Source organism: Tauraco erythrolophus, chromosome 20, assembly GCF_009769465.1.
Source record: "Tauraco erythrolophus isolate bTauEry1 chromosome 20, bTauEry1.pri, whole genome shotgun sequence".
NCBI lineage: Eukaryota > Metazoa > Chordata > Aves > Musophagiformes > Musophagidae > Tauraco > Tauraco erythrolophus.
In genome coordinates this window covers 12,752,393-12,778,563 of record NC_141484.1, presented here as the reverse complement: position 1 = coordinate 12,778,563, position 26,171 = coordinate 12,752,393, and the positions used below count along the sequence as shown (strand labels likewise).

Sequence of the window (26,171 nt, the reverse complement as noted above, 5' to 3'; positions counted from 1 at the left end):
TACAAGGTGTTTACAGTAAGGAGGCAGGAAGCCCCCGTGAGCCTGCAGTGCTGTTCACGGCACGTGTTGGTAGATGATGGAGTTGTGTCAGGAGGCTGCTGGGTGCAGTCTCAGGTATGTCTTTAGAAAGTAAGAAAAAGCATTTGGGCTTTTCTTTTTGTAGCTTCCTTGGTCTGGCATGGGGCCACAGGGACTCCTTTGGAAATCCCTTGTCTTGCACACCTCTCCCACACCACTCCCCTGTCCTTGATGCTGTGTCAAGTGTCCAGCCCTGCAGGTGGGTGGGAAGGTGCCCTGGGTGTGCTGGGTGGTGGCTTTACCTTCATCCGTGTCCTCTCAGAGGCAAGCCAGGCTGCTCACAGGGTTTCTGGCTTCAAGGCTCAGCTGGGCTTGGTGGTGCCTTGGCCCAGTTTCTGGTGAAGCAGTCCCACTGCTGAGTCTGCCTGCTGGTTGTGCAGAGCACTGGCCATGGCTGTCCTTGGCCCTTTGTCCCCAGCCTGTTTCCCTGGTGCCTTCTGTGGCCCCTTCCCTGTCTAGACAGCCTTTCCTCCCTCTCCCACTCTCTTTGCACTATAAGAGCCTCTTCCCAGCTTGCTGCTTCTGAAATCTCCTCTTTAGGAGTCTTTTTGTGCTGCTCTTTCTCTTGGATATTCACTTTTTCCTCTCCCACCAACTTGATTACTAATTTGGTTCCTACCCTCTACTGATAGGCGATGGGGAGGTGACCTTTCTCACCACATTGCAGGGAGGTGACCTTCCTCACCACACCTGCCTTGGCAGTGAGGACCAGTCCATCCCCAATGAAAACGTCATTGCAGCCACAGTTTTGGCATCTTCCTGGCATCCCTGACCTTCCCATGATGGTGCTTGTGGGCACGTTGCAGGTGGACAACGCCCAGGCGTTTATTTGGCTGTCACAGCTCCGGCACAGGTGGTCAGATGAGGAACGGCACTGCTTTGCCAACATCTGTGACGCCCAGTTCCTGTACTCCTACGAATACCTTGGCAACACCCCTCGGCTTGTGATCACTCCGCTGACCGACAGGTAAGTCCCCGGGAAACACTGTCATAGGTGAGCTTTCCCATACAGTTAGAAAAAGAGCTTCCAACCAAAGAAGGATTAAGTTTGGACACCTGCACCCCTCTTGTTCTTCCTCCGTGTCCCAGCAATCCAACAGCGGAGGTCTAACTGTCATCTGGTTTGTGATTTGATGGTGGTACCCTCTGGGGTATCTGCTTCAGATCCTGGGGTGGGATTCAGCTCATAGTGTCTGCCTATGCACAAGATGACCACAACCCATAGAGTTGGCGAATCTAGAAAGCTTTCATCCCATCTTGAAGTAGACATCTACCACTTGGTTCAGTTGTCTCAATGGGGACACCTAGGGTGACTTGAGATGCTCTGTGTTGTCCCACCTGGCTTCCAGCTGCCCATCCAGAAGCATGCAAGTCTTCTGTGGATCCCTTGTCCTATCATTCCACCCTATGTGACACTTCAGTAGCCAGGAGCACCTCAGATGGCTCTAGTCACCCATGTTAGTCACGTGAGCCAAGCCCCAATGCATTGTCGGTTGTGTTGGCCGTATTGACTACAGCTCTGTGGCTTGTACAGGGAGTATAGACACCCACACGTGGGCACCTCCCTGGTGTCCATCATCAGCCTGATGGAGAAACTTTGGGGCTTGCTGCAGCGTTGAGTGGGATTATTCATAGGCCATCTGTCAGTGATGGGGAATGGGATCCTTTGGGCTGAAGAGCACTGAGGGCAAGAGGGTAGGAGGAAAGTCTTTCAGAAAAGCTGACCTTTTCTCATACTATCTGGGACATGCCCAATGTCAGTGAGTGGTATTGAGGATCCAAAGAAAGCACAAGCCGGACGTGAAGAGGTTGGACAGACCCCAGTGGAAGATGAGTATCTCCTGGAGAAAACACAGCTGGGCAGAGGTGGTAATTAATGCCCAAGAGGACTTTCAGCTTAGACACGCAGAGCTTTTCAAAAGAAAGGCTTTCCTGAGTGCCCTGCCCTAGTGCCATTCCCCTGCAGCCCAACAGTGACCTGTTGGACCAAGTTCTCAATCGCTTTCCTTTTTTCCTTCATTCTTGGCTGTGAAAGATGTTACATCACCCTGACCCAGTCGCTGCACCTGACCATGAGCGGAGCACCCGCGGGCCCTGCGGGCACTGGCAAGACGGAGACTACGAAAGACTTGGGGCGAGCCCTGGGCATCATGGTGTATGTGTTTAACTGCTCCGAACAGATGGACTACAAGGTACTGCTCCCACCTGGGCCGTCAGGTGGGGCTGGGGATGCTCAGGGCCCCATGAAACCTGAAGGATTAGAGTAATCCAGCTGAGACCGCTTTGGTCCATCACCTCTCTTCAAATCTCTGCTACGTTCCCTTCTACTGAACAGCTTTTTCTCTTCCTCTCTTTTCTTCTTTAAGACTTGCACAAGGTTCTTCAGGAAGACCCAAACTGTGCTCTCTGCCTCGTTACGCCTTTCCCTTCCCTTCTGGAGTTAGCTTCCATGGGAAATGCTTAAAAAATTTTGACCTGTTCAGTTGAGACCGAGGCTGTGCTGATACTTTGACCTTGGTGGCTTCTCCTTGGCACACTTGTGGGCGGACAGGACCTGTCCTGGGTTCCTCAGGATCCTGTCCCAGAATAAGCCAAAACGTGCTGAACCTTCAGCCGCTGCGGAACAAGGCATGGTTGGGCTGAGCCGTGCTCTCCACCGGTCTGACACGGCGCGGTGATTTCGGTAGCCTCGGGTCATGTTTTGTGTCACCTGGGCTGTCCCAGGAAGCGGGGCTGGCAGGTGACCTTTCGGTGAAGCAAGCGCACAGATATGTCGAGCAAGTGCAATTAGCAAATCAAGTGGCAAACTGTGCAGGGCTATAAATATTATAATTGAGTTCTGCCTGCTGTTTCCATGCACTTTTCTAAATACTCACAATAGACTGTAAATTGCTATAAATAAACAGGCTGGGAAATAAAATCTATTTTTTTGCTAGAGTTGATTCCATTTGTGATTTCAGTCTTGTAATTTCTTTTTTTTTTTTTTTTTTCTCCTAGTCTTGTGGGAATATTTACAAAGGCCTTTCCCAAACAGGAGCCTGGGGCTGTTTTGATGAATTTAACAGGATCTCAGTTGAAGTCCTTTCTGTGGTTGCTGTACAGGTAAGCGGAGAAATGCTTGTAAATAAATCCAAACAAGGCAGAGCCACGCTGCAGCCTGTGGAGCAAGGGTAAATACGGAAAGTGCGTGTTACTGGTTTCAGTTCCATGTGTAGGCAGGTGAGGGATTATTTCCCAGGATTAATCATGTGAATATCAGCACTAACAAAATGCAGCAGTTATGTGCTGCAAACATTTTTGTCACTTCTTTTCTTCCCCTGGTTAGAGCATTTGAGTTGAGGCCGTTCTCTGTAGCATCTTCTCCCACACCAGTATTCACCGTGGCTCTGTCCCGATTCCTCTTGAGGAAGACACTTGTGTCATTAATGTGCTGCGAGACAATCGCAGCGCATCATTTTAAGGAGCAGAGCTGCCTTCGCTCACGGCTGCTCAGCTTGCCGTGTAGGGAGTCATTTTCATGGAGGGGAAGGGTAGATTTAGATTAGATCTAAGGAAGAAGTTCTTCCCTCTGAGAGTGGTGAGGCACTGGAACAGGTTGCCCAGAGAAGCTGTGGCTGCCCCATCCCTGGAAGCGTTCAAGGCCAGGTTGGATGGGGCTTTGGGCAACCTGGTGTAGTGGAAGGTGTCCCTGCCCATGGCAGGGGGGTTGGAACTAGATGGTCTTGAAGGTCCCTTCCAACCCAAACCATTCTATGGTTCTATGAAAAGGGTGGTGTTTGGGGCAGATCCATGGCCTGCTGGACTTTTGGGGTTACTTATTGCCTCCAGTGAGGCACAGATTGTGTCCTATTCAGCAAATAGGAATATGTTCAAGATTAGTTTTCTTAACGCTTACCTGTCACCAAGACTGTGAGTCTTCTTTCCTTCCTTCCTTCTCTTTTTTGGAGGTAGATTTAATTCCAGTGTCTGTAATGAGAGCTCTGCAAAATGGCTTTGGAGAGTATTCCCAGCCAAGTGGTGTAATTCCTAGGAGGAACGGGTGCAGCACCGTGGGTGCAGCGTGGTGCTCCTGAAAGCCAGTGTCGGTTGGGTGCCGCTCGGTAGCTGGAACCTGCAGCCGCTCTTACTTACGTGTAGGACACCCTGACAGCGTGGGATTAAAGCTGGGAGGGAGCTGTGTGAGCTGTGCCCGCTGTGCATAGGTGTTTTCCCTGTTGAGTGATTTCTTGTGCCCACTGTAGTTTAACCATTCAGTGCATTCTGTTGGTGAGTCTCGTGTAAAGCCCAGCAGCAGGCCTTGGAGAAGGGCTGGAAAGGAGACTGACCTCCCCATCATGCTGGAGAGACCTGTTCTCTTGTGCTTACGTATAATCTGGCACTTTGCCTCTTCCTTCCCCTCCTCTTTCTGGTCCATGAGGAACTCTGGAATTATTTTATACAAGGGAAAGGGCTGTGGGAGGAGCAGTGTTCTGGCCTCTGGTCACGCGTGCCCCGTGGGCAGTGAAAGGGCACCCAAGACAAGTGCTGAGAGGGTAAATCTCCATGGCAGGGGACGAAATCTGGGGTAGCCAGGTATAACCATGGGGCAGCAGGATGAGAGCAGATCCTGCTACTTTTTCTGCCCCTTGCTTTGAAGGAGAACTGTGTCTGGATGTTGTCCAGGTCCTAAGTGTTGTTGGTATCCTCTGAAAATGCCAAGTAAGTCCAGTTTGAACAACGGGTGGGTGCTTAGCTGCACTATCCAGACTGAGACAGCTCTGACATGGGCAAAACTGAAAATTTTGAGCCTTGGGGGGCTTCAGTGTTGAAAACTGAGGTGACAAAGTATCTAAGTTCTTCTGGACTCAAGTGTCAGCTGAGTGCAGGTTTTAGGATCCCAATGTCTGACTGAGGTGCTGGATTCTTCCTAGACCCCCTTTTGGGCTTGGTATTACAGAGAGAAAGACCTGACGCTCAGAAGTTTCTACACTTTTGTAAATGTTTCGGTCAAAGACGTTGTTCTGGACCCCTCCGTGAACTACTCACTCTTCTCATCTCTTTTTCTCTCATAATTGGTACCTTACGTGGCGTCCCACAGAAGCCCCAGGCGGGTACAGGAGTTTACGTAGCGTTCCCTCTCAATTTCTCTTCCGTCAGGTTCTAGTTTAAAGCTGTCATTGAAAAAAATCTTTGAGGATCTTAAAATAAAAAGGGAAGCTGAACAAAAGAAGCCCAGATATGACTCAACTGCTAATGGTTCCCTCGCTCCTGGCTGGAGCGCGGCATCTGAAGAAAGCGGCGCGGTTGTCATTCCATCATCGTGTCTCCTGGCTGCTATTAGGAGTGTAACCATGGTGATGGTTAATTGGCTGTCTTAGTCATGCAGCTAATGTCGATATGGTTCCTTACAGAGAAAAATTCGATTAATTGCTGAACTTTAAGATGGCAAACAGCAGTAAGGTTAGAGCAGTGAATACAGAGGGATTTCTCCCTCGCTGAAGTGCTGTTTGCAGAAAGGTGATCTAGCTTTAATAAATTTGCTCTTTTTGGAAGGTGAGGAATGAGAAGAACAAAGCCGCGATCAGGCAAATATAAAAAATGAAATAATATTCGTGAGTGAAGGTGCCAGGGGAGGTTTTACAGCTTCTGCCTTGTGGTTTTGGTTTTAAATTAAGCATCTGATTCCTCAAAATCTTTAAAAGTGGTATCAAGTGATCAGTCTGCAGTTGAGCTGAGGCCAAGTTTATTGGGAAATGCTGCTTCTTCTCTGGGTCTAGTCAAGGAACAGGGCAGGCATGGGATGTTCATGAAGAGCAACGGTGTGTGAGGAGGGATGAAGATGGGTGAAGGGAATCAGGGGCCCATACTGTGTCAGACTCTTGGGAGTGCATTTGGCTGTTGCTGCGTTGTGGATGCCTGGACAGCCCTGTATCGCATCTCATGCCTCTGGCCTCCTGCTAGGTTGGGAAGTTCAAAGACATCATTTAGCCTTTGGTGGAGTTTTTGCTGTGAGATGTGCTGAGAAGTGTCCCACGGGTGATGTCAAAAGCCAAGGTGAGATGCAGGCAGCGTTGAGAGCATTTTCTGCTTCCTGACCCACATCTGCTGTTGTCTTACGAAGCAAAGGTGTAAATTCTTGCCACTCCTTTGCACTTTGACTGGCCAGGCTCTTCAGTTCACTTTTCTGCTTTGTCAGAGTCTGATTGTGATGGGACATTGATATTGCCGTACAGATTTACTCCAAACAGTGTATAAAGCTTTACATGGTCAGTAAAAAACCAAACCAAAACGATGATAAGATCCGTTTGTCATGGGACCAAGTGTAGGGAAGGCAGCACTGCTGTCTGATGTGTTTTTCCTAACTGAACACCGATACTATAATAATGTCTTGGTTTCTAGGTGAAGAGTGTGCAGGATGCAATACGGGAGAAGAAGAAATCCTTCAATTTTCTTGGAGAAGAGATTAACTTGGTGCCCTCAGTAGGCATTTTCATCACCATGAACCCTGGTTATGCAGGGCGAACTGAGCTACCCGAGAATTTGAAAGCGCTCTTCAGGTAAGTCCAGGTCAGAGCTTGTGACCTGTATTACAAGTCCACCAGGAATTGTCTTTTGGAACATAGAGGTATGACTTTGTTTCCTTGGGGAATTCACTTGCTTTGGGGATTTTCAGATAGTTTCTGCCTCATGCAGCCAGCCTGGGTCTGGGAATTCACAGGCAGGGCAAAGCAGCTCTGTCCCTCGCGGTGGGAACGGCAGAGTGTGACCTGGCTCATAGGAGAAGACCTGGAAGATAAAGCTGCAAATCCACTGCCTCTAGGTCCTGTAAGGCAAGAAATACCTGTTGTGCAATCTTTTCTTACCTGTTTTTTTTAGGCCATGCGCGATGGTCGTGCCAGACTTTGAGCTCATCTGTGAAATTATGTTGGTGGCTGAGGGATTCCTTGAGGCCCGGGCATTAGCCAGGAAGTTCATTACTCTGTACCAACTCTGCAAAGAGCTCCTGTCCAAGCAGGTGAGCCTGCTTCTGTGCCTGGATGGTACAATGAGGCCTGTTGATGTTCAAAATCGGCAGAAATATGGCACTCTGCCACTCAGCTCCATGGCTAAAACTTCACAGCTCTTATTTCATGTCAGGATTTGCACTAGCTGCTGGGAGAAGAGAAGGTTTCTGATCATCAGAGCAATGAAATTCTCAGACTGCTTTACTGGAGGATCTGCAGAGACAAAAGAACTTGACCAAAGCATGAATGAGAGAGATCTTTCAGTGGGCTCAAATAACACCATGTTTAGGGTAGTATTCAGTGATGCTTTGCTTTCCAGTCTCTTAGTTCCTATTCTCCTGCCTGCAAGTGGTTTATGATGTCTGTCCCTCTCTGAGGTCAGCCTAAGGGTTCCAGGTCTTGTTAGGTGTTGGCTAAGCAGGGTCACTTTCAGTGCAAAGCAAATCAGATTTTTACTTGTTGTCCTTTGCATAGATCAAAGTTGGGTCCAGGGAAGAGCTGAATCACAATGTGAGATGGAAAATCTGATCCTGGCTGTGCCAGCATGGGGCTGGGTGGGAGACGCCCTGTCACAGAAGCTTTGTGCTGTGCCTTGGAGATCTTGGTGGAAGCCATGACCTCCCACACAAAGCAATTGGCTGTCGAGCTGTGCTCTGGAGAGTGTTAACAGAGTAGAAATATAACAATTTATTTGTTGGCTTGAGAGTCCCTCTCATGCCTTTTTGTGGTCCTTTTTCAGCAATGCCTTTACTGGCCCCTGCTTGGGAGACTGCCTCTTAGACCAAACATGCTTGTGATCTTGTGATGGGCAGGATGGAGAAACTTGGGTATTTGAGGCCCTGTAGTGGACTAACAAGCCTTTCACCTTGGTAGCCTTTCACCTCCTGCAGGTCCAGAGGTCTGGCTGGCCTTGCTTTAGCTGCTTTATGATTTAGGTGAAACAAATTGCTTAGGTCTCTGGAGTGCAAGTCCTACTGCTGTCTTACTGCCAACTGTGAGCCTGTGTGACAGTATGAACAGCTGAATTATTTGACTCTTTAATACTGTCCCTGATGGGAATCTCACCTACTGAAATGGAAACTGGTAACTCAGGCTGGTCGAGGTCTCTGGCCACAATGCTAATAACAGATTTGCATGTGTTTCCATTGCTGGCTTGTCTGGCAGTTTGGAGATGCTGGTTCTTCACCGTACACAGTGATGTACTGTCTGAGCATGAACTTGCTTCTTTTTTCTTCCCCTCGTGTAGGATCACTACGACTGGGGCTTGCGTGCTATCAAATCGGTGTTAGTTGTTGCTGGCTCCCTCAAGCGAGATGACCCAGAGCGACCTGAAGACCAAGTTCTGATGCGCTCTCTTCGTGACTTCAACATCCCCAAGATTGTGACCGATGATGTGCCCGTGTTTATGGGGCTGATTGGGGATCTTTTCCCTGCGCTGGATGTGCCTCGGAAGCGTGACCTGAATTTTGAGTCGTTTGTGAGGCAGGCTGTGCTGGACCTCCGGCTGCAGGCTGAAGACAACTTTGTGCTCAAAGTAAGACCAAGAGATATTCTGCTGTACCTACATCGCCATCAAATCATTTGGGTTTTCTCAATCATCTTTGCCTCCTCAAAGAAGGTTCTGCACAATATCTCCCTTGCAGGCAGACCTTGATGGAGGACAGTCAGCTCTGCTGTATCTGATGCAGTTGCACCTGCCCCTAAAGCCAGCAGTGGCTCAGTCCCTGAGTTTACAAAGAGACTAACTCTTGTAGGCTCATGAAAGTGGGGCCCCTGGAGAGCAGAACCTCCTTGGCTGATGGCTATCAGGTGTAAATAGTGCTGGTGGTTTGTCTGCAGGCTGAGGATTTCGCCCATCTTGATTAGAGTGGCTAGACCAAACTTAATGTCAAATCCTTTTGTGTCTCTGGGTTGCATCTTTCTAAAGAAGAGGCCCAATGGGAGCTATTTTGTAATCTGAACTTTGGTTTGTCATCTTTATCTAAAATTTGGAAGTGTTTTTCTCAGGTGGTGCAGCTGGAGGAGCTGCTGACAGTCCGGCACTCTGTCTTCGTGGTGGGGAACGCAGGCACGGGCAAGTCTCAGGTGATGAGATCCCTGAACAAGACTTACCAGATAATGAAGCGCCGTCCTGTCTGGACAGACCTCAACCCCAAGGCAGTCACCAATGATGAGCTTTTCGGCATCATTAACCCAGCAACAAGAGAATGGAAAGATGGTAAATGTCTTTTCATGCCTGAGTGTGTAGATAAAGACGGATGTTTTTAATGAACTCCCTGGGCAGCAGCAGGATGACTGGTTCTTTGTGCAGGGCTGAAAGCCCAGGTGCTTCTCTGCTGCTCACAGCCACGTGGCAGTTTGTTGTTGAAAGGATACGTAGGATGTTTTAGCTTTTTGATCTTCAAATGGCAAGTATGGCATAAACCTACTTTATCCTAATGCCCTAAGGACGACTATCATGTCCATTAATACCAATGCTTACCAGTTCTTAAGTGAGGCAGGCAGTTTTTCAGGGTTGGCTGGACCAGTCATGGAAGAAAATTCCCTCCTGCCCTACGGTGTGCGCTGGGGTGCCCCAAAATGTGCCATCCCCACGTTTCCATTGCTGGTGGCAGAGACACAGCAGCCTTAAAGTGGTGGTTTTCCACTTAACGTTGCTGCCCGGTCTCTGTAGTACACCAGCACTTACCAGTTGGTTGATCCTGATTGCTCCTGAGGAACGTAAGATGAGGGTTTAAAATTTGCTGAAAGCTTACAGAAATCTGGAGCGAAAACGTAACGGCAGCTTTGATTTACGTGCGAGGCTGGTTTGGGAGGTGTGGGCGAGGTAAGGGAAGACGTTGCCATAAATCATCCTTGGCTCAAAGTCCACCAGGAGATGATGCCGCCCACCTCCCCTGGCCTCCGCCTGGCCCCCTCCTGACCCCATGCCTTGCTCCAGGGCCAGGGTTAATTTCTTTTTAATTGTAATTAGGGACCCTAAATCAAAGCGACAGAGGGAAGCGTGGGATACAGCCGGAACTCGGCAGACTGGCTGCAGCAGTGACTGCAGACCGAGCACTGCGGTGGCACTGGACAGCAAGAGGGACATTTCACAGGGGCTGCCCAGTGGTTTCCAGCCTGTAACGTTTCAAGGGAGCTTACGGGACTCGTCCCTGAGGTTTCAAGGCAGATATTTTCTGCCTTAACCGTTCCTGAAAATTTTGTTTCTTGTTGTCAGACGCCAGCCAGGCAATCTTCACTGCAGCCCAGCACCAGCGGGTGTGTTCCCTTACGGATCAGCCCCTTCTTTTCCTCTTCCCATTTTAATCCTGTCACTCCTTTCATTATCAAGAGTTGAAAAGGTTATACCTGCCAGGTGGTAAAATGTCCCACAAGGGCATCCTGAAAGTGCTCTTTGCAGAACCAAACTCTTCTTCTAAATCCCAAGACCAGAGGTGTGGATACACAGGTTGGGAGAGAGGCACTTTCCTCCCCTCTGCTGTTGGGGTGTGCATGGGGGAAGCATTGATGCTCTGAGACAGAAGCTATTTCTGACACCAGTGGTGGTGGAGTGGTCCAGGGCCTGTGTCCAACATGTGAAGAACCGAGTCAAGGCAGAGCCAGTGAAGTGTTATTTTTATTTTTTTTTACTGGATACCTGTTTCGGGCGAGCTGTTCTGCCTTTGCTGTGCACAAGCTTTGTCTTCAGTCGCATAGTGCCACTCGCTGATCCTGATCTGGATCACAAGGAAATAGCTTGTCCTGGAGAAAAAAAAAAAAACTGTGCTTGTCACGATTCACCAGAAGAGAGGCTTTTTTTTAATGTTTGCCTGATGTTTTTTCATGAAGACCAGCGTCTCCCTGGGTATTTTGACGTGTACGGGAGAGCGATAGTTTTGTGGAGTTTTCATTTGCTCTGCAGTACTGCTGCTCTGTTCCAGCCTTCGTGGTCTTCTTAACATTCATTATTTACTCCCCTCGAGACACTGCATCCTCTCTGTCTCCTTGGTTTTACTGACATTTTGTTCTGTCATTCAATGTCATTCCATGCTTGTTTTCCCCTCAATCTCACTAAAGCCGTGACCCGGCGTTTAATGCATCTCGATTTCCCTGATATACTTTGAGTCACAAAAAAAAAACATTTATAAGAACTTCTGAGGTATATTCAGATGGTTTTCTCTGCATTGTGTAATTCGTACCTTCTTTTGCTTCTGAGTATCTGCTCTTCACTTTTCTCCTCCCATACGTGGAGAGCTGCCTGGCAGAGAAGGACCTGGGGGTGTTGGTTGACTACTGGCTTGATATGAGCCAGCAGTGTGCCCAGGTGGCCAAAAAGGCCAATGGGATACTGGTGTGTATCAAGAACAGTGTGACCAGCAGGAGCAGGGAAGTGATCCTGCCCCTGTACTCGGCACTGGTGAGGCCGCACCTGGAATATTGTGCCCAGTTTTGGGCCCCTCGCTTTAAGAGAGAGATTGAGCGGCTGAGGGAGTTGGGGCTGTTTAGCCTGGAGAAGAGGAGGCTGAGGGGAGACCTGATTACGGCCTACAAATACTTGAGAAGGGATGGTGGGGAGGTGGGGGAAGGGCTCTTTACATCAGTGATGGGTGATAGAACAAGAGGAAATGGGTATAAGCTTAGTCAGGGGAGGTTCAGGTTGGATGTTAGAAAGTATTTCTTCTCTGAAAGGGTTGTCAGCCACTGGAATAGGCTGCCCAGGGAGGTGGTTGAGTCCCCATCTCTGGATGTGTTTAAGAACAGGGTGGATGATCTACTTAGGGATATGGTTTAATGGGGATTAGGGACGGTTGGACTGGATGATCTCTGAGGTCTTTTCCAACCTAGAAATCTATGAATCTATGAATCTATGTTTCTCGGTGGGAATGAAGCTCGTATGGAGGTCTGCAGTTATTTTCAGTGGTGACAACTGGTAACGTTTTTTTTTCTTCAAAGCAGACTAGACCCATATAGTGATATAGTAATATTTATGTGCAGATGCAGAGAGTTTTGAGTGCTTAAGAGGAAAGCATTAATTAGGATAATTTTTAGTAAGTTGCTGGAGAAATCTCTTAGGGCAGGTGTCAACTTCAGCGTTCATCAACATATTCCTGTCGCCTTCCCAGGACTGTTTTCATCAATCATGCGAGAGCTGGCCAACATCACACATGATGGTCCCAAGTGGATGGTACTAGATGGAGATATTGATCCAATGTGGATTGAGTCTCTTAATACTGTGATGGATGATAATAAGGTAATGGATGCAAGATAAAGCAGCAGGTGTTCGGTGACTGCATGGCATGATTCAGCCTAGGAGAAATGCAGATGCTGAAAAAACACCTGCTAGGACAATGGAGTTGTGTTTCTTCAGATATTTATGCAATATTGCTTGGTATAAAATGGTGCATGAGGGAAACAGCTCAAAGCATGTTTTCACTGGAATTTCCTTTTTCTAGAGAGTTGGGCTCATGAGTAACCAAAGATGTCCTGATCATAACTTCAGGCCCTTTAAGAATAGAGTGGGGTCATAATCCTACAATTTTTTCCCCACCCTAAGGGAGTGCTGTTCATTCTGGGTCATGGAAGAGAGAGGGATCGTTCTCCTACCTACTAGAAATCAGCTGCTTTGCCTTGAGGAGCTGGGCTGACAGCAGCCGAGCTTTTTAGTGCACAGTGCTGAACACTTTCCATTCCTGTTTCCGGGGGAGACGTTCACCTGTCTGTCTGCCACATGTAGGTGCTGACCCTGGCAAGCAATGAGAGAATCCCTCTGAACCCAACCATGCGGCTGGTCTTCGAGATCAGCCACCTGCGCACAGCCACCCCAGCAACCGTGTCCAGAGCAGGTGAGTCCTGGTCTGAGCTTCACACTGGGGTTTTGCGTGGACCAAGTAGGATCTAGTGCCATTAACTAGTCTTTTGTTGGCCAACTTGGTTCCTGCTGAAAGTACCCAACCTGAGTTCATAGCCGCCTTTGGTGGACAGAGTAGATTCCTGAAATGGATAGACAAACTGAGGATCCTGATCTCAAGTCCTTATGTGGAGCTGTCATCATCTCCTAGATTTACCCAGAGCTCTCTGACTGTTGATGGGTGATCATGACTTCAGCATTGCTGAGAGAATGCTCCTGTTGTGCAAAGCTCTGTGTAGGGACTTGGTGAGGAGAGGGACAGTCCCTATCTCGAAGAGCTCCTGATCTTCTGGAGAAGTGCATGAAATACAGCAGAAGGGAATGAAGGTGTCTTCTAGTTTTACACATGGGGAAACGAGGCCCAGAGCAACAACATGACTCAAGCAAGATCATGTTCTGAATTTGGGGCAGTGTCGTGAAAGGTGTCTTGATTTCCTGAGTTAAGTCTCTTCACTGTTACTGTTTCTACTCTGCAGTGGGGCAGGAGGAGTGGTGGGTGATGGGGCACCCAGGCACGTTTGATGGGGTTTGAGTTGTGTCAAAGTAGCTGAGACATTCTACTGGAGGAAAGGAATAGTCTCTGCTGAGTCCTTACTGTTCTCTCTTACCTTGGGCCTAAAGGGATCCTGTACATCAACCCATCGGATCTGGGCTGGAATCCCCCAGTGAGCAGCTGGATTGACAGGCGAGAGATCCAGTCCGAAAGAGCCAACCTGACCATTTTGTTTGATAAGTACCTGCCGATTTGCCTGGATACCCTCAGAACAAGGTACCATCTGAAGAGTGATTGTATCTCCACTGGCCAGCGCAGGAGGACACTTGCCACCTTCCAGCCGAGCTGTGCTGGGGTTGTGAGCACATTGCCCTCCTTGCCCCTGAGAACCCTGAGCATCGTTGGCTTAAGCTCAGAGAAACAACGGGGCGAGGTGGGGAAGCTGATGCTCCTGCACGTTCTCTGTTGGTCAGATCTGGTTTTCATCTGACTTTGATTTGATTGTTCCTATATTACCTGTACCTGCTCTCTATTGCTTGGAAAGTAAATCCAGGAGATCCTACAGAGAAAGTTTTTCAGTCTCCTGATGTGTCATGCTAGACCTGAGTCTGCTCCACGAGTGATTTTTCAGTAGAGCAGATTTCAGACCACTGCTGAAGGAAAATTTTCAGTATGCAGTGTGGAAGATGGAGAGAGCAGATCCTGTTTTTTCCTCTCCCCACTTCTTTTCCTGCCCCTCAGAGACGAGAAGGAAACTGCTGTTTGTGGGAGAGGATGGGTTTGCTCTACTGGCAGTTCTCTCTTGAATTTCTTTCCTGATATAATTTAACAAAATGAAGTCGGTCTGTGTGGGTGTCCAGCCTGGGTATGTTCTATGGTTGGACACGAATCTAATGAGCATGAAGAACTTGGATATTTGGAAGGGTCCTGGTGCTTCTTGGCTTGAGTTAGCTTTAAAGCAGCGCCCATAGAGAAGTCGTGTGGTTCTTTCTTATCATCATGGGAGACAGCTCTCTTATACTGTGGTGAGGACTGACCAAAGTGAAGTCCCAACAACCTTGAGTAAGGGAGCTTCTCCTACCCTCTGCTTGCTTCCTGTAGTTGCACCTTCATTAAAAAAAAATAAAATTAAAAATTCAGTGTACAATTGAGCATGGGAGTTATCAACCAGGGTGAGGATGTGTCAGAGGGGCGGCATTAGTGAAAGCCGTGGTCTTTGGAAGTAGGAGTTAGGCCTCTTTCTAGGGAGCTGCTCCCTGGGGGACCAAGCTGGTTATAGCTGTTGGCAGCAAAATTCATTGGACATTTCCCACTCTATTTGCTGAACATTGTTAGACCGTGAAATCCACGGGATTAGCTGCAGGCACCCCTGAGCTGAGTATTTTGGTAGCTTGCTTAATTCAGAAATTGTAGAACCAACCTTTCAAATAGCTGTAATTACTTTATGGAGGACTTCAGTGCTGCTACGATATTAGTTTGGAATTCTGTAAGTGTAGCCTAAATGAATGTAAAATGGCAAGATGAAAGGGTTTATTTTATTACTCCTCTATTTGACCGCTTTTGAACTCGTGGTGTTCGCAGGAAATCATCGCCTTTAGCGAGTCTTCCATTTTTACTTCTTTCAAGAGGATCAAAGTTTTAAAAGGCTCGAAACTTCTGATTACTGTTATTATTGTGTATGCGCCGGTGCCAGCAGGTCCGAGGGAGAGAATGGATGTTCCTTTATTGCTGTCCCTGGGAGTAAGCCATGCACTGCTGGCAAGCACAGCGCTAATATTCTGAAAAAGCATTTTGAGGCTTTCCTTCCCGGGTTGGGAGCGACTGTATTGCTGGACCCAATTATATTTCCCATGCTTTCCGTTTCCATTCCTTAGGTTTAAGAAGATTATTCCCATTCCTGAGCAGAGTATGGTTCAGATGCTGTGCTACCTCCTTGAATGCCTCCTGACGGAGGAGAACACACCTCCCGACTGTCCCAAGGAGCTTTATGAACTTTACTTTGTCTTTGCTGCTGTCTGGGCCTTTGGTGGATCAATGTTTCAAGACCAGGTAAGAAGGAAGATGCTGTTTCAGCGTCTTTTACAGAGGTTTTTTGTTTGTTTGTTTGTTTTGATTTTTTTTTTTAATACTTTCCAAAACACAGTCTTGGATCAGTAATGCTGTTTTCCTGGGGCGCTCATACAGGTGATAAGAAACCAGAAACCTGAACACAACAATTCCTTTTGCGAAAGGCCTCGTTATCCAGGGTGTAACACCACGGGAGAATGGCTGAGGGGTCAAGTGCCAAAGACAGAGGGATGTTTGCTTATGCAGACACATTCCACTGGGGGGAAATATGGTCTCTGGCAGGAGCTGCTGGGCTCAGTCAAGCTGTTGGTGGATGGATGTCCACACCCAATCTGTAGTGCTGGAGGACACGATCTAGAGACCAAGATCATCTTAGGCCAGGATGATTAATCGGGTTGTGGATCTCTAGTGTTGTCTCTGACATTCAAAGTACGCTCGTGTCTGAGAGGCAGAGGAAGACAGGGCGCTACTCTCCATGCTGCTTCCCACAGTGCATCTATCCTATGGATTAATTGCAGCTGTCAGCCTCTGAATCCGTCAGCTTGCATTATATAATGTGGGTGTGATGGTGATATTATAAGACTGAGTTTTCTCAAGGTCAGCAGTTGATACAGCACGTTTTCAGCCCCCTTTCACGTCCTGGTCCCTTAAAACGTTGGAGAAACACAGACATTTCCAGCTGGGCTGAAACCCAACTGCTTTGGTGGGAGCTGTAGCATGTGAACAACAGGGATCTTGAGAAGGATCTTCTCCAGACTTACCTGGGGGGAGCAGAGCTGTGCTGCTGCCTCTGACCCTCCCTGTTCTCTGTCTCTGCCCAATGCCTCATGCACAGGAGAGGAGAAATGGCCATTTCCCTTCACTCCAGTCCCCAGTTCCGCCCCATTTCCTGGCCGCACGGCTCAGCTCGGCACAGCAGGGCTGTCTCTCCATTTCCAAGTAATTGGAAAAGCTGCTGCTGTTTTACAACTTCCAACCGTTAACGGTAATAACGAACAAGGAGCCAGCGGGCTGCGTGTCCGAGTCCTGCTGCCAGCGCTGCCGACGCTAGGGCCACCCTTGGCTCCCTTCCACGGTTTCGTGCCCGTGCTCACAGGACAGTTTCCCACCCTCTGCTGGCGTTGCCGTTTCCAGATTGATGCCTGTACAAGCTGGAGATTTTTAATGTGACTGGTTCAGAGGCAGGCAGGAGAAGCTTGAGGCACTTGTAGAGAGGTCTAAGAGCACGTGTAGCACCCGAAGGCCTAGATTTTGAGTACCAAGTTTTCAGCAAGTGGCACAAGGACCACTGCAAGTAGTGCAAACCTGCAGATGGACGTACATCGGGCACTTGCTGGAACTGCCTGCTCTGGTTCTGCTCAGTCTCTCTGGAGTGGTTGCATCTCCTGGTCAGAGGATACCTTATCCTCAGGTCTAAAGCATGTTGTCCTGATGTGTGGGTCTGCCCAGAGACAGGGCACTGCTGTCAAGGGCTCAGAGATCCACACCTGGTCTCTAATGGGCTTGTGTCAAGCTCTGTGTTGTCTGGAGTACGTGGGAGGTCTCTCCATGGACTTGACACCAGAGATCATTCCCCAGCTTGAGTGGATGCACCACCACTCTCGGAGGCGGCTCAAGAGCTCACTGAGGTCTCCTCATGTTTTTTCCATGTGCCTCAATGTTAGAGCAACAACGTCTGCCGGACCCTTCACGTTTGCTTCGCACCAAGGAGCAGATGTCTGGGGAAGTGATAAACAACACAGGCCAAGCTCAGCATGGTGCTCGCTCAGTGCCATCATGCCTCGTGGCCATTGAATGACCTATTCCTGGTCCTTGTGGAGGAATTAACCCTCCATTTCCCATGTGCCAGCTGGGAAATACTCAGCCTTAGTGCTGCCAGTGTAGGGTGACATAAAAAAGCCCAACACAACAAAGCCTGGGAAGCTCTGCTCGTCCTTGCTTCAGCAGTACAAGCTGCTGTCTAATTACAGGAGCTTAGGGCTCCTTGAGTGAGCTGGCTGCAGCGTGGGCGTGTGGCGGATGGGCACCGCGTTCCCCATAGCAGGGTTAGTCCGTGGTGTGGCAGGTGTTGCTCTGCGTGGCTCCCTGGTGGTACCTGGAAAGAATTGAAATTGAACCTTCCAAGACTTGTTTTGGAGTTTTAGAAAGCGGCATTCTTTATTGCAGCTCCGGGTGCACGGGGCAGATCTCCTCCTGGCTGCACCCCTGGCCCCTGGCCAGAACCTCAGTTATACACCACAATCTTGCATATTCATAACGTGTTTACATATTCATTGTTATTCTCTTAAACAATTGGTTAATTCTCTCTCTCTTTACATGTAAATTACTTTGCAGCTCAGTTCTCTCCTCCGCCCCTTTCTTTTGGGTCTGGGCTATGTTCAGGGCAGGTGGTCCATGAGTCAGTGGTCGCTGTCTCTCCTGGCCAGAATTCCCTCTTCCCCACGTCACTGCTGCGCGTGTTGCCAGCTCAGAAAAACATGAGAACAAAGTTTATACATTTTCTGGGATGTTCCCTTCAAGGGCAGACAGCTCTGGGTAGAGTCTCCCTTCTAATCACTTCTTCAGTGTGATTGAAGGCAGCTTCAAGGATGGTCATCTTGTTCTGTTCCTTAGGTATGTGCAAACCTCCTACTAAACCCTTCATGAAATTCTTAACACAAACATTTTAACCCCTTCATTGTTGGGTAACAATTCCCCCCTTTTCTTTTTCCTTGTGAATTCTTTTGCAGAAGTCCATATTGTTCATATTTAAGAACTGTGAGTAGCGCCCGAACTCTTCTAGTCAATTTGGTTAATTTGTACTGGAAAATAAGGTTTACAATTATTAGTATTGTTACTGCTACCAGTACTACAAGCAAAGGATGTATTAATAAGTTTAACACTTTAATTGCCAATGGTGAATATCCTACAAAAATATCCCACCAATGATGTTCTCCATCTTTCTTTACTCATTCCAGGACATGGTGTATTTCTTCAGCGTCGTGATGGACAGTTATCAGAGTTTTTTGTCCATTTTCTTGGGCTCACTTCAGCAATCGTCTGAAGTCCTCATGTTGTCCCAGGGGGCGCTGGCCTGGGCTCAGCACGGTCTCGCTGGGCTGTGTGTGGGTTGCAGGAGGGGCTGCGGGCGCAGTGTCCCTGGCAGGGTTTGACTTTGAGGCTGGACCGCGCGTCGCCGCTTGTGATGCTCTGTAAATGTCAGAGCTGAGAGCGCGAGGATACAGCGGCGTGAGCGAGGGGAAGGCTGATGAAAAACGATCCAACATAAAATCTGTTTATTGCTCTCTATCGAAGGTGCCCTTCACGCTGACCTTTCGCTGCCAAAATGTCAGGAGAAAGAGTTTGGAAGGCTTCCCGCTGCTCTACCCCTGGTGGTGGGTAGCAGGGCCCCGGTATGAAAGCAGATGATGGATAGCCGTTTCTGAAATTAGCAGAAATCCATATGGGGTTTTTGTTGAAGAAGCAGTTTGATTCCTGTTCTGGCAATAGAGCTGGGGCTGGAGCGGCTCCGCTTACGTGCTGGGCTGGGAAGGGTGGGCAGCCCGTGGCAGGGTTTGCCTGTGCCAGGGTAAGGGCACCCTTGTGAGAAAGCTTTTAGCAGTGATGCACATCCCTCCCGCTGCAGGGTACTGGGCGGCCAGCGCTGAGGAGTTACAGCAACAGGAGAACGGAGAATTACAGTTATTGTGCCTCTCTGAATAGCACGGGACTGCAAAATCCTGGATACTAATAATGCAGTTTTCAAATTCTCCCTCCGGTCTTTTGGTGGAAGGTGGCTCAGGAGACTTTACAGAGGACACTCGGTTCAGTTCAGCTTCGAACTCAGGTTTCGTGCTGGAGGTGTAGCAGCCCGTGGGCACTGCGGTGGCAGCCCGTGGGCACTGCGGTGGCAGCCCGTGGGCACTGCGGTGGCAGTCCCACCAGGGCTGCTGGCCTGGGAAAGCGCTCGGATGGCTGTGGGGAGGAGAGACCCACAGATGCCTCAGGAAGAAACTGCTGTTAAAACCGGCTAAATTATGCGTCTGGTATTTCACAGACATCTATTTAACAGCACATCTACACGTCTTCTGAATACCTCCGGGGACAGTGACTCAGCCACTTCCCTGGGCAGCCTGTTCCAATGCATAATAACCCTTTCGGTGAAGAATTTTTCCCTAATATCCAAACTAAACCTCCCCTGGTGCAACTTGAGGCCATTTCCCCTCATCCCATCACTTGTTACTTGGGAGAAGAGCCTGACCCCCACCTCGCTACAACCTCCTTTCAGGCAGTTGTAGGGAGCGAGAAGGTCTCCCCTCAGCCTCCTTTTCTCCAGGCTGAACAACCCCAGTTCCCTCAGCTGCTCCTCATATGACTTGTGCTCCAGACCCTTCACCAGCTCTATTGCCCTTCAGTGGACATGCTCCAGGACTTTGATGTCTTTCTTGTAACAAGGGGCCCAAAGCTGAACATGGCATTCGAGCTGTGGACTCACCAGTGCAGAGTACGGGGGACAATCACTTCCCCGGTCCTGCCAAGTCCCTCTGTGGTGCTTTGGTACGTGGATGTCTGCAATCCTGCTTCTCCAAAACGTTACAGCTTGAAAAGAGGCCAGAAGACAACAACTAAGTATTAATATATGAGGAAGGGCTTTAGTATGCACGCTTTGACTAACCATGACCACAGATGTAGACGGATGTTGTGTCCTTGTCTGTTGGAAGAAGTAGGCACCAAGAGTCAATCAAGAGGTCTGTTTAGTCACAGACACGTATTTCTCTTTTTCAAATTGATCCATCTATCTCATCTCAGACGTACCAAGAGTGATCAACACAGAGGATGAATTATTTAGGTGAATAAATAGGAGTGATGAGAAGAAATGCAGAAAATGAAAAATTAGGCTTAATAATAGGAAAAAGGATAAGATCATTATGCTGGGGAATATATTTTTAAGGACCAATTCCACTCTGGTGGACTGGGATAGATAACATTCTCCATCACTAATGAACTTCTCCAGATGAGCATGTTTTCTCCACTTTTTGTCTTTGCAGCTTGTGGATTACAGAGTGGAGTTCAGCAAGTGGTGGGTGGCAGAATTCAAGACTATCAAGTTTCCCTCTCAGGGCACAGTCTTTGACTTTTACATCGATCCAGAAACGAAGAAATTTGAGCCTTGGTCTAAACTGATTCCTCAGTTTGAATTTGATCCAGAAGTGCCATTACAGGTGGGTGAACCTTGCACGCTTTTTGTCTGGGAGGAACACATGCATTTTAGGGACTGTACATGGACATTTCCATGAAGTCTCGTTAAAGGTCAAGCACTTCACCATAAGGATGGCATTCTTGATGAGGTGCAACTAAATCACCCATCTTTCTTTACTGTGCTTTGACTGTGAAGACACATCCTTCATCCGTCTTCCAAGTATGAGCGATGTACACGAGGGTCAGGCTCAGAGCCACCCGATGACCCAGGAGCGGGTGTGCCCCGGGTGCAGGATGGGAGGTGCAGGACGGGGGGTACATGTGGCCAAGGAGTTCAGCCTGCAGGATGTGAGACAATGTAGTGACAAAGCCCCCAAGACACTGTGTCGTCATCCTGTGCCCAGCTGAAAATAGAGATGGTTTTATGATTTGGACAAAAAAAAAGGTGTTTCTGCAGGGAGTGAATCGTGTTTGCCAGCTACGCTTTTCTTTCCTTTTAAAGTGCCACAGGGAGCAGATGACTTGTAAAAATTGGTACCGTTTTAGCAAAGTGTGTGTTTGTGGGGAGATCCAGATGCTGCTCCCAGCGTCCAGCTGTCCTGGTTTCATCTGCACGGACAGTTTGAGTTTAATGACTGGCAGCAGCGTGATGTTCCCCTCCCAGTGCAATCTAGAAACTGGGGTCACCTCGCTCATTCCTGGTTCTCCCAGTTTTACTTCTCCCCAGAACGTGGCTGTGGGCTTGTGGCAAAGACGGAGACTCTGACCTGCTCGTTATGCCCCTCTCAGGCTTGCCTGGTGCCCACCGCTGAGACGGTCCGTGTGCGGTACTTCATGGACAGGCTCCTGGAGCGCCAGCGCCCGGTGCTGCTGGTGGGCAACGCCGGCACGGGGAAGTCTGTGCTGGTGGGGGACAAGCTCTCCTCGCTGGACACGGATGCATATGTGGTGAAGAAGGTCCCATTTAACTACTACACCACCTCTGCCATGCTGCAAGGTAGGACAGTGGCTGAGCCACGGGACTTCTGTCTGGCAGGTTAAGGAATTCTGGGGCATCTGGCACGGTCTGGAGTGGGATGTGGACTCTGGTGTTTGGAGGAAGCTGTGAGTGAGCTGCCTGTGTCATCTGGGGGCACTGCACTGATGCCCGTGGATTCTTAAACCCTGCTGTGAAACTCTCAGTTCAGTGAACCCCTGGTTTGGTGGAAGGTGACATTTCCCAAGACGAGGATTTGAATTCTGAACACCGTGACTCTGGTTCAGGGCTGGGCTGAAGCACATGCTCAAATCTGCAGCTGTTTTGTACAACACGCAGCTCGTACTCGAGGTGTGCCTTTTATCCGCTTGAATTTAAGCCCATGCTGAACAGGATGGGTTTCTTGGCCAAGATCCAAACTGTCCTCAGGGTGCCATGATGGGACTTGCATCCCAATTAGCAGTGCAGGTGGTGCTAAGGGAGATGTGTGGGCTGTGAGCCAGGGCTGCCTGTTCTGGGGCTGTCCTCTGTGTCCTGCTGCAGCCCGACGTGCTGCCATGGAGCAGCTCCCTCATCCCCACCTCCCCAGGGGCACAGGGCTTGCTGGACCTGGGGGGCTCAGAGCCCCAAGCAGTTGCTGGCCCTGGGGAAGTCCATGAGAACGTCACTGATGAGGATTTTGGCACATCAATGAAAAATGAAGTTTGAGACCAAGATGATGTCAGTTTTGCTGTGTAGTCTCTTCAGAGACGAAGAAAAAGGAGGGAATTCTTGAGAAATGGCTCATTTTGGAACGATGTTTTCACTTCTAGTTGACCTTAAAAGAGTTAAAATAATTTTTAACGTGTATTTATTAACCTTATTAACCAGAAATGAAACAACCTGGGTTGTTTTGAGTTGAATAACAGCTGTGGATCACCGTAAAAAAAAAAACCAACACCACAACATCCTTTATGTAGCTTGGTTTGATCCAAATGTCCTAAAATCCTTTTACTCCCCCATCCATGTTCGGGACCACCATCTGTGAAGCGTGAGTGAGACCAAGGATTTAACCTTCACCGGGCGGTGTTGGGTGGGGATGTGCTCAGAGCCCAGGTTGATGCCTGGGGCTTCATCCGTGCTCTGCCAGGCTGCTGCCACCGCAAATGTTTTAAGAAAGGTGCCGGGGCTCAAGTGGGACTGAGCCGCTTGCAGAGAGGTGACAGCACAGGCTCAGCCCCTGCTCTGCACCCTGGGGCCGGGTTGTGGGGCCATGTCAGCTTTCTGGGGCAGGTTTGGGGGGGTTTCTGGTCTTGCTGGTGCCCACCCTCCCATGTACCCCTTTTTCCTTTTCTCCCTTTGCGAGGTCTCTGGGAAATGCCCTTGGGCTGGGAAACGGGCTGAGCGGTCTGTCTGCCCGCCCAGCTGCCTGGGTGAGGGACGTGGGCTCATTTATCTCCCTCTGGCCAGACGAGTGTGTGCAGGTGTTGGGATGTGTCCAGGCAGACCAGACCGGGCAGCGCGTGCCCTTCTGTGGCCGTGAGCTCCGGGCTGAGACGGCGACTTTCACCCTCCCTCCGCAGAGAAGAGCCCCTCGTCTCGTGTGGGGATGAAGATGAGGGGTTGTTCCCTCCACATGGTTGTTCTCAGGTTGTTCTGGGCAACCACCTCTAGATTGCCCAGAGAGGTGGTGGATGCTGCATCCCTGGAGACGTTCAAGGCCAGGTTGGACGAGGCCCTGAGCAACCTGATCTAGTTGGAGGTATCCCTGTTCCTTGCAGGGGGGTTGGACTAGATGACCTTTGAAGGTCCCTTCCAGCCCTAACCATTCTATGATTCTATGATTCTATGTGGCTGTGAGATTTGCACTGGGAAGCGTGACTTATGCTGCTTGGCCTGGTTCCCTGTAGCTCATTTTTTAGAGTTCATTTTTCCCCTTTTTGTGTAGTTTGTCACTTGGCTGTTTTTTTTTTGTTTTGTTTTGTTGTTTGTTTTTTTTTTTTTTCCCCCTAGTAGGCACCTCCCTCTTTAAATTTGTAAAATATGGGCACAAAGCAGTTTGGGATTTTTTTTTTTTTTACTTAAAATAGAGCCTAACCTGAAAGCCAGTAATTCCCTAGACAAGGGGCCTGTTGGTGCAGAGATTTATAGGGTGCAGAGCGTGCACCATCTGGGGGAAGCCCAGGTGTGTGGTTTAAACCATCCCTGCGGAACCCGTGGCTTACAGAAGTGGCACGTGCATAGGGGTTGAAAGGAGCCAGACGCTCTCTCTGCCCAAGCCTGGGGCCACTGCAGGTATTTATTTTTTGGTGTATTGTGACTAAATACCAGTTTCTGTGGCATTTGTTGCTCTCTCAGCCCATTGCCCTGGACCTCCAGTCTGCTGCTCTCTGTGCTTCATGCCCTCTTGGACCTCTGCTCCTCCTTTCTCCTCTGTCAGATGTGGCCCTGGCTTAGAATCATAGAATGGTTGGGGTTGGAAGGGATGTTCAAGACCATCTAGTTCCAACCCCCCTGCCATGGGCAGGGACACCTTCCACTACACCAGGTTGCCCAAAGCCTCATCCAGCCTGACCTTGGATACTGCCAGGGATGGGGCAGCCACAGCTTCTCTGGGCAACCTGTTCCAGTGCCTCACCACCCTCAGAGGGAAGAATTTCTTCCTTAGATCTAGTTGAAATCCCCCCTCTTTCAGTTTAAAGCCATTGCCCCTTGTCTTCTGTCCTTCAGCACCTTTCCGCTCCAGATCTGCCGTGATAAAACTGCAATAAATGTTTTAGTTTTTGGTTTTGGGGTTCCCTCTCCCCCTCCTTGATCACCAGCCAGCAGGCAAGAAGAGTTGCACTTGCTAAGTCTCCTGGGCAGTGACTGTTTCTTTCAGGTGCTAATTTGGGTGTGGTGGGATCTCAGAGGCAGAGACGTGGACCCTTTATTAGTGTCGTGAGATGCGGCTTTGAATTAAAATGCAACTTTCCCGACCATGTCACTTGATCCCCAGTAATTGCATTTCAGTGTGATGAATCTCCTGCAAACTTGTTTAACCTCAAAAAGGGCTGATTTTATATGTTAATTAAGGACTAATTAAATTTAAATTAAATGCTTATTTGAAACACTTAATTTAACTTGCTCCCAGAAATTTCAAATATTGTGGTTTTGCTGAAGGGAGAGAGAGACTCCACTGAGGAAAGATCCATCATTTTTCTTAGCACAATTCATTCCTTTGGGCAGCAACTGTCTGTGACAAGAAATCAGCTGAATTTTGAGTAGTGGGAAAGACAAGCTGTCTGCAACGCACCGAAGCAGTAAGAAAAATGATGTTTTAAGTGATTTGTGGTCTGCAAAAACTGGAATATAAATCTTCCTTAATAACTTTTGCACATGATAATGAATGGCTTAAGTGTACACTTTCACAAGGAGATTTTTTTTATAAAAATTCCCAGTCCCATTTACATTTTTGCCAGTCTCGCCTAATTGCCAAGAATTGCTGCTTATGCTTCTCTACAGCAACTTATAGGTGTGTTGACAACCCCAAACGGTGTAAATGGAACAAATTCTGCTTCTGCCTTCAGGAGAGCAGTGAGCCCCTGAGACCGTGAGGCCACGGCAGAAAACCCATCCCAGGATCTGGGCAGAGGAGAGCTGGAGAGCTGCTCCTGTTTGCTTTTCCACTTACCGTGGCCAGAAAGGTTGCTCGAGCTGCGATCCAAGGAACCAATCACCTCTAAGACATGATGTGCAGCAATATGGGGTGGTTTTTATTAAATACCAGCCCAGTGTTATAAGTATTCCCCGCATTTTATGATCCAGAGCAATGCATAACCTCAGTCTTTTGCTAAAACAAATAAAAACCTTCCAAAGCTTTGAAATGAGAAACTTTTCCCTCCATGCTTTCCCTTGCTTCTGCATGGCTGTGCTTAAAACTAGGTGGTAATTTGACAGCTCGTATTGGAACTGAGCCTTGTCACATTATCTGGAGGTTTGGGTAATGCTGGGAAGGGGATCAGGGAACTTGTGGGTATTCGGTGCATTTAAATGCAAAAGGTTATTTTGGTTGTTTTGAAGATGTCCAGGAATTCGGCCCTGAAATCACCTATTTCTTTTGTCTAACAGAGCTAAAAAAAATGCACTTACATTCATAAAATCAGCTTTGCTCGTGGGATTCTGTGCCCACAGCATCGCCCTTGTTCCCTCCCAGCGCCCAGCCGCTGCTGCCGTGTTACCGGTGTGGCACTGCGTCGCTGGGGCGGGCAGCAGCCAATGTCCTGGGACCCACCGCTCCGCCGCACGGGTCGGAATGCCCTCGGCAAGCAAGGTTTAGTTAAAAAATTATGCAGAAGGGATTCGAAAGGCTTTATCTTGCGTGCAAATCTTTCGTTTGCTCTGAAGTAGACCTGTTTTGTAGCAGACTGTTAATTTGCCATGTTTTGTTTGAATGGAGAAATTGAGAGCTTGGCCCAATTGACTTGGCCAAGTGAGATGGAAAAGCTGCCCGGGGGTCCGTGCAGCCCAGTGCGGGGGTCTGGCTGC

The 26,171-nt window shown here is 48.8% G+C and overlaps 1 protein-coding gene across 2 annotated transcripts in view; it reads left to right on the top strand.

Moving 5' to 3' along the window:
• DNAH9 (dynein axonemal heavy chain 9) overlaps positions 1-26,171 on the top strand; it is a 204,986-nt gene that overhangs the window by 38,016 nt on the left and 140,799 nt on the right. For both annotated transcript variants that reach the window (XM_086624181.1, XM_086624182.1), the window contains exons 23-35: positions 885-1,045; positions 2,114-2,270; positions 3,076-3,180; positions 6,457-6,614; positions 6,934-7,072; positions 8,308-8,595; positions 9,069-9,279; positions 12,167-12,294; positions 12,778-12,886; positions 13,573-13,720; positions 15,319-15,493; positions 20,539-20,712; positions 21,479-21,686. In XM_086624181.1, coding sequence (XP_086480307.1) covers positions 885-1,045; positions 2,114-2,270; positions 3,076-3,180; positions 6,457-6,614; positions 6,934-7,072; positions 8,308-8,595; positions 9,069-9,279; positions 12,167-12,294; positions 12,778-12,886; positions 13,573-13,720; positions 15,319-15,493; positions 20,539-20,712; positions 21,479-21,686 — 2,161 coding nt within the window. The remainder of the gene's footprint in view (positions 1-884; positions 1,046-2,113; positions 2,271-3,075; positions 3,181-6,456; positions 6,615-6,933; positions 7,073-8,307; positions 8,596-9,068; positions 9,280-12,166; positions 12,295-12,777; positions 12,887-13,572; positions 13,721-15,318; positions 15,494-20,538; positions 20,713-21,478; positions 21,687-26,171) is intronic.